The sequence below is a fragment of the Zootermopsis nevadensis genome, unplaced genomic scaffold, assembly GCF_977971745.1.
Source record: "Zootermopsis nevadensis isolate Lab colony 2312 unplaced genomic scaffold, Znev_1.0 Znev_ptg000023l, whole genome shotgun sequence".
NCBI classification, from domain to species: domain Eukaryota; kingdom Metazoa; phylum Arthropoda; class Insecta; order Blattodea; family Termopsidae; genus Zootermopsis; species Zootermopsis nevadensis.
Window position 1 is genome coordinate 3,719,210 of NW_028259155.1, and position 13,130 is coordinate 3,732,339.

At 34.0% G+C, this 13,130-nt stretch overlaps 1 protein-coding gene across 1 annotated transcript; it reads left to right on the forward strand.

The window, feature by feature from the left end:
- The first annotated feature begins 3,845 nt into the window (after positions 1–3,845).
- Positions 3,846–12,804, forward strand: Atg101 (autophagy-related protein 101). The gene is made up of 5 exons (XM_022070577.2): positions 3,846–4,305; positions 6,737–6,898; positions 7,688–7,901; positions 8,332–8,498; positions 9,301–12,804. The coding sequence occupies exons 1-5, from the start codon at positions 4,276–4,278 to the stop codon at positions 9,382–9,384; spliced, it is 657 nt and encodes a 218-aa protein (XP_021926269.1). The 5' UTR covers positions 3,846–4,275; the 3' UTR covers positions 9,385–12,804.
- The last annotated feature ends 326 nt before the right edge of the window (positions 12,805–13,130 follow it).

Genomic DNA, 13,130 nt, shown 5'->3' on the forward strand with positions numbered 1-13,130 from the left:
AATTAAAGATAATACGAAAAATAATGTGACGAAATGATAACCAACGCCCTTTCTCACATCAGACAATCTCAGATATGATATGTTTTGCAAAGTCGTGTGTCGGAAGAAAATTCAGATGTGCGTATCTTTTTTCTTGGAACAGGAAATTTTCAGGAATTTTCCTTCAGTAGCTTCGAGGAATATATAAGCCCACTGATGAAGAAATATTGCGGTAATAGGAATAAATATACTTGCAAAATCAAAAACGTTAAATTCATGGGAGTTTCCACTGCGAGATTCTGTTTCGTCACGTGACACTTTCATTTTCATTTTAAACACGAAACCGATCTTGGACTATATTTCCAGGCATCTTGGAGTTGCGTCGAAGAACCTATTCTGTCTTCCACCCTCTGGCTTGTTCCCACGCATGGTTTTAACACATTACCAGTGTAATTTTGCATATTTAAACTATGCATTCTAAACGAATTGATTGTTTCTATATTAAATATTTTGCTGTGTAAATTGGAAGCCTGTAATTACTGTATGTTGCATTTTTCACTGTGTTTTATTAGCGAACCGCACCTTGGTAAAAGTTAACTTGAAGATAGACGCACATAAAAACACAGATGTCGCAGACTAATTGAACTGGGCTGTTATCACCAGTGCCCGACATTCGAAAGTTGCCTAGACTAGTCGTTAGACTTTGGATAAAGCTTTCTTTGACTTTCGCGACGCTCAAGGTACTGAGTAATACATATACTCTTACAAAGCCAAGCATCCCGAGGTCAGGTAAATAACACGAATATTTACAAAAATTTGAAACAAAATATTGCATTCTGCTATTTTAAATGGTCTAATAAAAATGTTAACACGTAATGTCACTGCTGACAGACACAAAACTAACGTGTAAACTTTGATTGTTGCAGGAATTCAGTGGTAAAACGCGTTTTTTAATGTTCACAATAATGACGAACGTTTAACACTTGCATAATACCGTACCTTATGTAAAATGAATCACTCAGGTAAAAGGTTAATGTTATGGCTGTGCCATTGTTTTTGGCTCTACAACCCGGTTGTGGGTTTTCACCGCCTTCTTTTAGGAGGTTTCGTGGTCTTGAAGTGTGCATTTATGAGTAGTGAGTGACCAGCACAATTTCTACTCACTCCTGATTAGACTTCCAGAGCCATCTAACATTTAATCAGGAGACTTGATTGAGAAATGGCCGCTGAATTATGCTTACGAAACATCTAGTATCGTGCTCGTAAGGTTCTTTTATATGACGTAAATCTACGACATGTGACCACCGGCTTTATTTCCCCCTCTGAAGGAAGTTGTGCTTCTGATTTATCACCCTTAAAAATCCATCGACCTCGGGCCGGGACTGAATCCGCTAACCTTGGATTCAGTGGCGAGCACGCTAACCACTAGTCCACCAAGGGCGATTATGGGTGTATTTGACTAAATTAAAGAACCCTGAGTTGACGGCAATTATAAATATATTAACAAATTGTACAACTACAAAGATAAATCCTTGAAATTTTAAAACATTTCCTCATTTCTCAAAACACGCAACGGATTACGATTATGCGTATCTTTTGATGTTAATATTTTACGCCTACATCTGTGACCAACCTGTGATTGTGTTAAGTTACTCGAAAAAAAGCAGACGGAGAACATTTTCTTCACGAAAGGTTACATTAACCTGTCGAAGAAAAATAAACTGATTGGTCTCTTAGCTGTTTTTTTCTAAAATTCCTCCCAGTGCAAGGTTTGTTTACTGTAACTGTCTTTGGGATTTCGCCATTTACACGGCTGACCACAAATAACAGCCAATTTCCCTCTTAATTCCTTACCTGAGTGGTCTTGTTAACTCTGGCTTTGTTGGTGTACAGTACATTTTTATAACTCGATGTTCAATGGAGAATAGTCGGTGTAAACAAAATTGCACTGCGCTGAATCAGACTTGATAACAATGCCTAACGGTATATCCTTATTGTCACAGATGTTTCCGGATAGTGAACAACAAGGCGGTGATTACCTGAAAATTTCCTTTGAAATTACACATGGAGTTTCTTTTCAGAGGCTTTCATTGTAGCAAAGCCACCAGAGTGAAGGGATCTTTTATCTGGGTTTGACGGTATATGTATTTTAAGTGGGTAAAACAGCCCATAAATATTCGATTCCCTGTTGAAATTGTTATTTATTTATTTTTTAAAGAACGAAGGACAATAATTTACCGCTGTGCTTAACCTATGGTTCTCTGAAGCGTTTTCTAGGTGATTTCAAGCTATCACGGCGACGAATATGAGGATAATTATTTAGGGCGGTGAAACACTAATTAGTTTCCATCAGATTAGACTGTATGGTCGGCGCAGTAGTTTTTGGCCTGTGGAGAAGCTAGCGGAGCTGGCGGACGAGCCTACTCTGTGTACCTGAGGTGGCACGGTCAGTGTATTTCTTTTGTTTGGGCGTTCAGTCCGATAAGCTCCTCGGTGCAGTCAGCACAAGTGACTCGCTCCTAGCCTTCCCCTTGAAAATTCCACCGGCCAAAAACTACATCCCAGATGACAGTCTTTTGAATTCCTGCAAATCACAGCCGGTTTAACTGCTAGACAAACAAAGTGTTCGCCTAGGACGGCAGAAAATTAAATGAACAAAAAAGAAAGAGAAATAGCGTAAAGCAGAACTCTATAGATTCTAAAAACAGAAAGAGAAAAGATAAGGAATTAATTAATGTGTGTTTACGTTTGTAATATGCCGCCAACAATGTTTGAAATCGCATACAAATGGTTGATGTTTGTGTAGTGAAGTCAACAATGTGACAAGTGGACAGATTTCCTTACAAACAGATTGTCTCGCGAATTGACACATTTAGTCAACATTGTCAGTTGCACTGAAGTCTTGTGCTGATGGTTTGTCTCGGTTCTGTTCAATAATTATTTGTGCACGTTCTCTTTGAAGGTTCTGGTATAAATTTTTATATATGTTATGTGTAAAGTGTTGAACAGCCTTAGTTTACATTCAGTACTAGTATCGTATTATTATCATTTATCCTGCAAACTAAATAATAAATTACACACGCAAAATTGTTGTTTGTACTCATGCACAGTTTATTTTCGGAAGTTATTTGGGGTCGCGGGGCAAAGTCGAAGGCTCGCTTAGGGCGCCAATTATCTTTTGCGCCGGTCCCTTTTGTTTTAGTGTTTTGAATGAACCTAAGTGGGCTTATAGTTTGTTTCACCTCCAATAATGGCTAGGTTCTGTAATTTTGACTTGATTTAGGTAGTCTGGTTGAAATTGTAATATATTTTTAAAATTTCATTCATGTCTCATAGGCAGAGAATAAAATTTGTTGTTCCTTCGGGTTTAAATCAAATTTCTCTATTTTTTTTAAAATAGTCTGTGCTCCCAACACCATTAATGCATAGGTAAATGTATGAACGCAATTGGTTTCAATTACAAAATATGAACAGAGCCATCTGTTCGGTATACTCCTCGTTAGAATTAACAGGGCAGCGAGTTTGTTTTACCGGAGTGTCTGGTCAGCAGGCCAAATATCATCTGGTTTTGCGTGTTGGTGGTCCACGTATGGGCGGGGGGGAGGGGATTAATATGGAATTGTAAATAGCTACTTTTCCGAATGTTCTCCGAAGTCTGTGCCAGAATGCTTTGCTTTCGGCTCTGTAGGTGGCAGTGTTGTACGTTTGTGTAGTATATAGTAAACGATACCATCTTGCACAATAAACGAATATTCTCTGTGAGAAAGCAAAGAGGCTTAAACATGAACATTGTGCTCATATGAGTTATCGAATCCATCTTGTATTGTCTACCTTCTTTCCCCACCATGGGAAGCTGTGTGACCAGAGATGAACAACCAGACGACCAATTGGAGTGGAGTGGCTGTCCTGCCTTGCGTGAAGTTGGTTGCGGAGAAGGAATCGTAGTTTAGTTTGCTTGGTTCCACCTTAGAATTCTCTGAAAATATCAAATGAGTGGTAATACTTTGAGGCTTGGAAAATGTGTTTATATGTATTAATTCAAAACTTGAAATTATACGCAGCTATATCTGACTTCAGTAATGATTTCGCATTACTCTGCATGTTTAGCAACATTTTATAGTAAACAAAGAACAGCTGACTGTCGCAAAAGGTGTAAGAAACTGGGCAGGAAAAAGTAAAATCACACTCCAAGTGAACAAAGAAGAAGAATTACAGTGGAGAATAACATTAAACATTCTGGAACTATATTAAAAGTCATGAATTACCAATCGGGAAGGGAGCCCGGAAACTTAAAACATGAACGCGAGGTCACAGATTTTTGAATTGGTAAGTTTATGGCACGTGAACTAAGGATGACGACTGAGTGACCGCTTATACTTATCTCTAAACAAAAATATATTGTTCCACTTTATGATATATGAAATGTTGGAGAAGGGGACGCTTTGATCTGTGTTGTACACATTTGAGGCAGCTATTTTAGTTGTTAATCTACTTATATATCTCTCATATTAAACTTTGTGTTCTTACAAGTATTTTGTGTGTGTTAAATACGTTTATAATATCAACAGAAACAGCACTATGATCCATATTTTGTTTACTGTACATTTTCATTCATATAGCAAATTATACCAGGATTGCAATACAGGTGAGTAATACTTAGGCATATTGAATAAATCCTTTGCAGTTGCATATGAAATGTCATTTTCGATGATTTTCAAAATTAGAACAATTTAGTGCAGCATGCAGAAAATTAGATCTATTTACCACAGGAAGAATGCTGAAGAAATTGTTTTTCTTGTTCAATTACAGTTTTGGTACACTATTTTGGTTCTTCATTGTGTACGTTTCAAATGCGTATAGAAACCAGAGACATTATTTTTTGTAATCGTTGTAGAATCTCCAGGCTATGGTGTTCCATAAGATTTCTTAATTTCACCTATTAATTATTAATTATTTGGGTGTAACTTTAGCATGGGTAAGTTGGATTAATTTGTGTTTATGCTAGTTATCTTAAATGAAACCCAAATTCAGTGATGGGCCTTAGGTTAGAACTTGTGTGTTAGGGTGAGTAACTGTAAATGAAAACAAATTCAGAAATGTTTATAAATAGTTACTTATCATATGATTGTTTTGGAATTTTGGGTTTTTTATTTTTATTTTTATAAACTACATAGCACAACAACCTAGAAGACAGCCATCTTCCTGCTCACCACCTCAAGTCCTACAGTTTTGTTACTTTTCATTGTTTTATACTTTTATTTCTACATTAGAAACTTCTCTGTCAGTAATGATTGTAAAATCTGAAATAATGCTTAAAAAACATTTTTATTAAAAGTGAAAGATCACTACGCGGTCTGATAGTCACACATGGACATACAGAATGACAAGAAATAGTGTTTTTGATTAAATTTTCTGATTAAAGAATATCTTTGAGAACCACATGTTTAGTGGTTTGCCTATAATTTTCCTTGTTCTTTATATTTTAGCATAATTATCTTGTTTGTTATATGGCTTCAAGTCTTCCAATTGAAAAAACGTTCTTAAAAATGTATATAATTCAACATATTACATAGTCAATACATTGCATTTCTTAATCAGTTTGTATTACAGTGTCAAGGCCCTCTGAATGTATGCTGTTCTGTGGATAATCAGTTTCAGATAAACAATTGAATTTATAGAAAAGAATGAAAACGTTGTGTTCAACATATGTTCTTAAACTTGTACAAAGTATATATTTTAGGTTACAATTCACTCTTTTGTTTTGTTTAGATAATACGAAGGTACATAGGTATGGGAGTGTATAAATGTTATGTTGGAAACATATGCTTATGTTCTTATACTGCCTGTAGTGATTTTAAAAAATGATCATCAGCACTTTTTAGAGAGATTTCAAATATATGTCGTTATTCGTTAATGTAAATTATGCAATATTATTTCTCTCACATCTTTTTTAAAGTGAAGTGTGATGACAGCAATTGTATACATAATGGATGATAGCAATTTGTGTTGGTAAAAATGACCAAAGAGTGATATCACAGGGTAACACAATACTCTGATATTTTTGTTATAAGGCAGGGTTCTTCCCCATTTCCTGACCAAAGGCCACATTCACCATTGTTTATTGACTTTCAGGCTGCAAACTTGTAAATAAGAGCAGTGTACTGAAACTTCATCACACTTTATTAAAAATCCTCCTAATTTTTTATTACAAACAGGTAGGTTCACATTACATAGTAATTTTCCTTAAAAAATAAATCATTAGTGAGATATTTGACACTCCTTAATTGTTCCAAGTGTTCATAATTGAGACATGTCCTAATTCTTGATTTGACATTCTTCATCAAGCTGAACAATTGCTGATAGTCATAGTTGTTGCCAAAATACCGAAGTTATTAACAAGACATGCTTTCTCATATCAGGTAACTATTTTACATGAAGCACAAAACACTGCATTGTGGAATGTAAATGAGCTGCAGTTAAGAACCCCTGTTTTATATTATTGCTCATTTCCCATTAGCTGTAATTTAGAGTTAATGTAATTCCAGCTTGTATGGAAATAATGCTCTCTGCTAATTGCAATATCTGCCTTCATTACAATAGGCACAAAGTAAACTTGTCAGAAACGAGAGGAATAATGCTCTGGTGTATGTATTTAGCTGGCATAAATATGTGGAATTATTAATCCCTGTAAGAAACTTTATAAATGTTTGGTGATTATATACGTTAAAACTTATTCCTTCTTTTTCCTCTTCTGCAGACTGTCGAAGGTCGTCAGGTTGATGAAGCAGTTGCAAGTATTTTTCACACTGTACTTTTTCATCGTTCAGTGGGTAAATTTCAATACAAACAAGAAGGCAGCTATTCTGTGGGGACTATTGGATATGCAGATGTTGACTGCGACTTCATCGATTTTACCTATGTAAGAATTTTACACTTTTTTCCATTACGTACGTGAATATTGCATTTATTTCTGCCTCAAACATCAGGATGATTGCACTGATGATTGAGGCATTGAACTCCTCTGAAATGCTGGTAAACTTCTACCAGCCTACTTGGCACAACAATACTGAAGACAAGTCATCTTTAGACCTCAGATCTCATTAGATTGCTTTTCACATTTTGTCAGAAATATTTAATGAAGTGAGCTGTACAGAATACAAGAGAGATACTAATAATATTGAATTGCCCTCTGTTTACTGTTAAAATTTTTAAAATTTCACAGAATCTAATTTTATTGGTTATTTAATCTTATAATTGTGGCAGGGTTAACAAACCCTTCCACAAAACTAAACATAACCTGACATTTTTATTAATAATCAAATTCTTGCACCCTCGGCATAAGTAAGTAAGTGCACAAAACATGAAATGTATTTTCACCTCCAAAATTACTTGGTTGAATGCATGTTACATAATAATAAATTTCACATCAATCTAATGACAGTATCCACATAATTGTTTCTTGTAAGGTATTGTTAGCTTCTATTCTCAACGAGAAGAGGGCCAGAACTCGACACTGATGTCTCTTCATCTAGTGCCAAATTTTAAACTGTGGATCCTCACACTTATATTCCTGAAACATGCGGATCTACTAGAAACATTATTTGGTATCTTCCAGAAATAATTTTATCTCTGGAAGCTCATATTATTTTGCTTATGAAAGTAATTTCTATTATCATTAAAAATCTTATAAATATGCTTTCTCTTCTAGGTTTGTTGTTCCTCTGATGACCTGGACAGGAATTTAAAAAGGGAGATATCAGTATTTTCTGAAGCTTTGCGTGGAAATGATGGACCTGGGTCAGGTCAAATTTCACTTGAATTCTTCCAGAAGAAAAAGAATAGATGGCCCTTTCAGCCAGAACGTATTCCATGGGAAGTTTGGACTGTGAGACTTGAGCTTATTAAACTTAATAATGAACATGGTAAGGAGCATGTAATTACAATCAATCACTGGAGGAATGATTTTTGTAATTTAATATGTTGATATGTTTCTGCTTATGAGTTATTAGAGAATACTAGAGAGGAATGTAATGTTTGACCTTGTTGGTTCGTATTTTGCCCATTACATGTTTTTGTATTTAATTTATCACATGAGACCTGGTGATTTGAGGATAAGACAGTGGATTTTCAATCCCTCGTCAGTTCTTTGTCTTTTATTTAGTTTAGAATGACAAATGTCTATAGCGAAAGTTAATGCAAATTGAAAGTAATCCTTTATCTTGTATGTACTTGTAGTAATTCACAGGCAGTTTTGGAAGCAATTATAAAACTACATGTTCGTTAAAACATGTACAATCAAATAATGTGACACCATATTGAAGAAAGTCTTATTAATTTTTCTTTTCTATTTAGAACGGCAGGTATGCAGGGAGAGGGTAGGTGATATGCTGACTGAAAAAATCCTCTATATTGCTGAAGTGATGAATAGGCATGACTATGTTCCAAAAATGCCAAATCAGTCAGAGTTGGACCTCATTTTTGACACATCTTATGCAGATGTGCAGCCATATTTATTTAGGGTAAGGTAATATTGATAAAGAAATAAATTTAGTAAATCATAACATGTGAACTCTTTAGGTCGTCTGTCAGACTCAGTTTGACATTTGTAGAACTAATTTTTCATGCCAGTGATATATGTTATGAATACCATTTGAAAGTATCAGACTAATTAATTGAAGATGAAATAATAAGAAAGTGTAATTTACTAAATATTTATTAAACTGTTAGGGATTAGCTCTATTGGGCCCAACAGAGTAAGTACCTGAAGACGGAGATAGTGCCCCTTCTCCAAAATGTTGTTTTCTATTTTATTTTATTTACTAGATGATGGAAAATATCCAAGAGTATATATCATTTAGAATAATATGAAGATGGGAGGAAACTACATGCATTGTTTCCTAGCATAAGAGAAAAGTAAAATACAAAAGTATTTGTTTGTTTGTTTGTTCCAAAAGAAATTACATTTTTTAATAATGAAACATTTCTTGCTTTCCATATTCTGGCGTGAGGAGTGGAATAGACTGTATCGACATTTAGATTTTCAGAACTGAAGTGTGAGCGCACATAGCACGTGTTTTTATGTGACGTCTTATTTTTTAGCACTGCCATTTTCTTGGTCATGTCTCTGTTCGTAAAATCCTTTCTTTCCTACAAGCTGCTTTATGAAATTGTACATAAATTCCATCTGCCTTTTACTGTGTACAATGCATATTGGCCTGCTGGAGGTGTATAGTATAAGGAATTTGTGACCAGTTCATCCCTACCATACTGACGTACAATTTATATTATTTGAGGTTAATGTGTACGACCATTCGGTTCCAGGTCGGATTTGCAACGTCTACTCCCACAAATACATCCGTAGGCACAACTGTGAAGAAATTAATCAAGGAGACATTATCTCTCTGAATTCAGGCGTGGGTCAGAATGCACTACAAAGTTCTGAGCTAGTTTGGCCTTCTATAAACACTTTGAGTATCTTGCTCATAGTATGAACTGTGAATTTGTGTGTGTGTGTGTGTGGAGGAATTTATCTGTTATAATAATTAAATTTTAATTATTTTATTTTCCTAGCATTGTTTTCTAGAACTGTAAATAATGTATGATGATTTTTGTTAGTGTATATGTGAGTGTTTTTTGAAGACCATTATAAAATAAAGTAGTTGTGGATGATAATGGGTAATAGCAGGATTAGAACTAGTTTATCTTTCAGATTTATAATGCATTTTAATGCGCTTTTAAATATTAGTCCTGTATAAGGTAATAACTTCTAGTCCCAAATACATTTTTTGTTACATTGCAGCTGTTGGTCCTCAGTGATCCATTTCTTGACTACTTAGTTTCTCTCTTATTGTTTTTAAAATAATGCAACTTATAACATTTTAAATTTTTTTATTAATCCACGTCACTGAAAGAGTTTCTCCGATGCATTATGGATTGTATTATTGCATTTTGCACTTCTCATATGCTTTTCATACGCACACATTTACAAATGAAAATCACTTACATTACTTTTAAACCATTTTGAATAATGGGCCACACCAATGATGATTAGTTTTGCAAGAAACATTGTCGTAAGGAAGGTTACTATAAATTGTGTTAAAATTTAATTGTGACATTATTTCTTTCAGATTAATGAGTTTTTATTGCATCATCCAGGTATCTTTATATAGTACTGGAGTTGGCTTATGATACTGTACTTATCTTGCCACAATGAAGTATTACATATGAATATCTGGACAGGCCTTGTGCTTAGAAAAATATTTCTGTCACTTGTAAAATTAATTGTTTGGGTTTCAAAAGCAGGTGGCCTAATAAAAGGGGGGGAACATTTAGAGGTTAGTATGGTATAGAAACTGAATAAATTACAAACTTCAGTTATGTGCAAAACAACAGCATATTATAAAACTAAGTAGCAATTAGTATCTTATATTTATTAGTTTAATGTCATATGTATGTATGTACATATGTTAACTGTGTGAAATCAATTAGTGAAAAGATGTTTCATATTGCAAACAGAACATTTCCCAGATATGATGGAAATTATTTTTTGGAAATATGTTTTATGGTGCACTCTGAAAATAATTAAGAAATTATTATGATTATGATAGTGAATTCTCAAGGGAAATAGTACCTCTGAAATATTGGAAGATGTCTTGCTTCTGACATGGTGTACTGTAAAAGTCTTACTTACTGTTATGACGTCTGTGGGCGTGTATTTATTCGCTACACTCTTTATAATTTATCCAGCCAAAAAGAAAAACTGGTTTTAATTCCATTTCATGTATTTATTTAGACAGATTACCTGGTCAAATTCAGGCCCAGAAGCTTTGAAATATGGTCCGTTTGGACACAGAAAATGTAGGAATGCATCATTCCTTCAGTATTAAGAGGTTTAGAATTATTGTATCAGTTTTTGGCTTGCACCATAGAATATAAAACAGCATTAACATGAATTTACATTATGACTGATAACTGATTAATAATACCAAAACATGCACAGCCATTAAGCCAGGCAGTTATATTAGTAGAAAAGTTGAGTATGAAAGATTTACTGATGTAACGCAGAACCAATAATTATATTTTCTCAGGTTCCAGGTGGACAAATTACATGTTGCATTATGGACAGTACCGTGATATTCTTTACGTCTTGAACAGTGCATTTTATATGAAAAGTTTGTAGAGCAAACATTCATTTTTTGAGGGAGTACAAGAAAATAGTGCAGTGTCCATTTATTTTTTGAATAACCTGTCAGAACTATGGAACACCTCCATAAATTTTAGTAATTCAAATACCATTTTCAACTTTTATTTGTAGAACAATTCTTTTGCGTTGAAATAACACATAGGAAACTGAAGTATGGGTTTGTATGATCCTGGGGAATAAATTATGTAAACATAAAAATGTTTATTTTATTTATGTGAAACTTTGTTGTAATACAATCAGATATGTATTTACTGTTGCAATGCTTCTCAGTATCCTGACAGTTAGAGTGGTACCGCTTAGTAGGTCTGTGAAAATAGTAGGATTATTTTCATTGACAAACGACAAACTTCTCTATTGCACTGTCAAGTACACATCTGTTAATTGTATCACGTGTCAAGTTCCTGTGAACTTTTGCCATTCTTTAACTGATCCACATAATTTTACATTTTGTCTTTGTCAGCATTATGTGGTACTGACCTGTTGGCTAACTGTGGCAGTTGATTTCGTCTTCAGTTTCAAGATTCATTTTGTATGGAATTACATATAACTTGACCAATGCTGATGTGAAAGTAGAACAAATGTATTCTTGATCTTAGACATTTGCTGCTGGTGTTTAATCTTTACGCTTGAGCTGTGTCGCTTGTTAAGTGATATGAAATGTTTTGGTTAAACAGTAGCCATTTGCGGTCAGAATTTTACATTGGTAAATTCTGTTTTCCTACTTGATCTTTCATTATTTGCACCTGGTAATTTACCAGATGGTAAATCAGGTTTTACACGTAAAGTATATAACTGAGATATGTCTTATCACAACCTTGTAATTGCAGTTGCCCATCTAATCTCTTATTAAGATGTGTGAGAGAACTGTTCAGCATTGTGCAAAAGAAAAGGAATAATCCACTTCCTTTTGTTCCTTGTTTCCAGGTTGTGAAAATGTGTTTCTACTTTGTATACCATACATGTTCTGTTATACTGGTACATACATATTAATTTATTTCATGTTCATAATGGATATGTAATGTTGATATTTGGCTAACTATTTGTGTACCAAGTGCACTGTCCAGAAACCTGTAACTAATATTTAAAATCTGCTTTGAGAGTACAAAGAATTATTCAGTTATATTGTCTCTAATAACTGAAAATGTTCTTCTGTAGCTAAACGTAATGTGTATTGAGCTTTCCAGTTGTTTCCTTCTTGATAATACTGGAAAACTGCATACTCTAATTATAAGCTAAAGCTGACTTCAGGATGTTAAATTTGTTATCTTGTGGTCTTATCTGAAAATACATAATTTCTACATAATTTTTTAAAAATAGTGTGATACCTCACTGTCTTATGCTGTTGTTACAGAGCTTTTTCTGTGTTCTGTTTTATACTGTTCTTGATAATGCTCTGTAGCAAGCATATAGTGTTTTCCTGTGTTTAGTGTAATGTCTTTTATTGTAATAAACCATACTTAACTTATTTTTGTCAAGTAAGTTATATTTGTTTTAAAATTAGCAAGTTCACATTTCTTAATTTATGTACTTCTTGTAATGTATAGAGTTTTGTAGAATTAGCATAGTGATGAAAATTTGTAAATAATGCTGTTTGTAAATATATTGCAAAGAACTGTCCAACACATCTAACTTGTTATTTTAGAAACACGTGTGTGTGGAAGTTTTTGCATGTATGCATATGTTATTTAAATGTAACTAAATGGCTTAAACAGCATGTTCCATGTAAAACACAACCCTAAGTGCTATACATGAGCCCGTTCATAAAACAACAAAACCAGTGGCAATATTGAATTCTTCAGGCATATCCTATGTACTGCTTTATATTGTTATGACCATAATTTCAGTTGTTTTTTGTTCAATGAGCATTTGTGCCAGGCAGACGTATTTTGTATGGTACATTGTATTTTGCATCATTACACTTAATTCTTTCCTGCTATCTATTCCATAT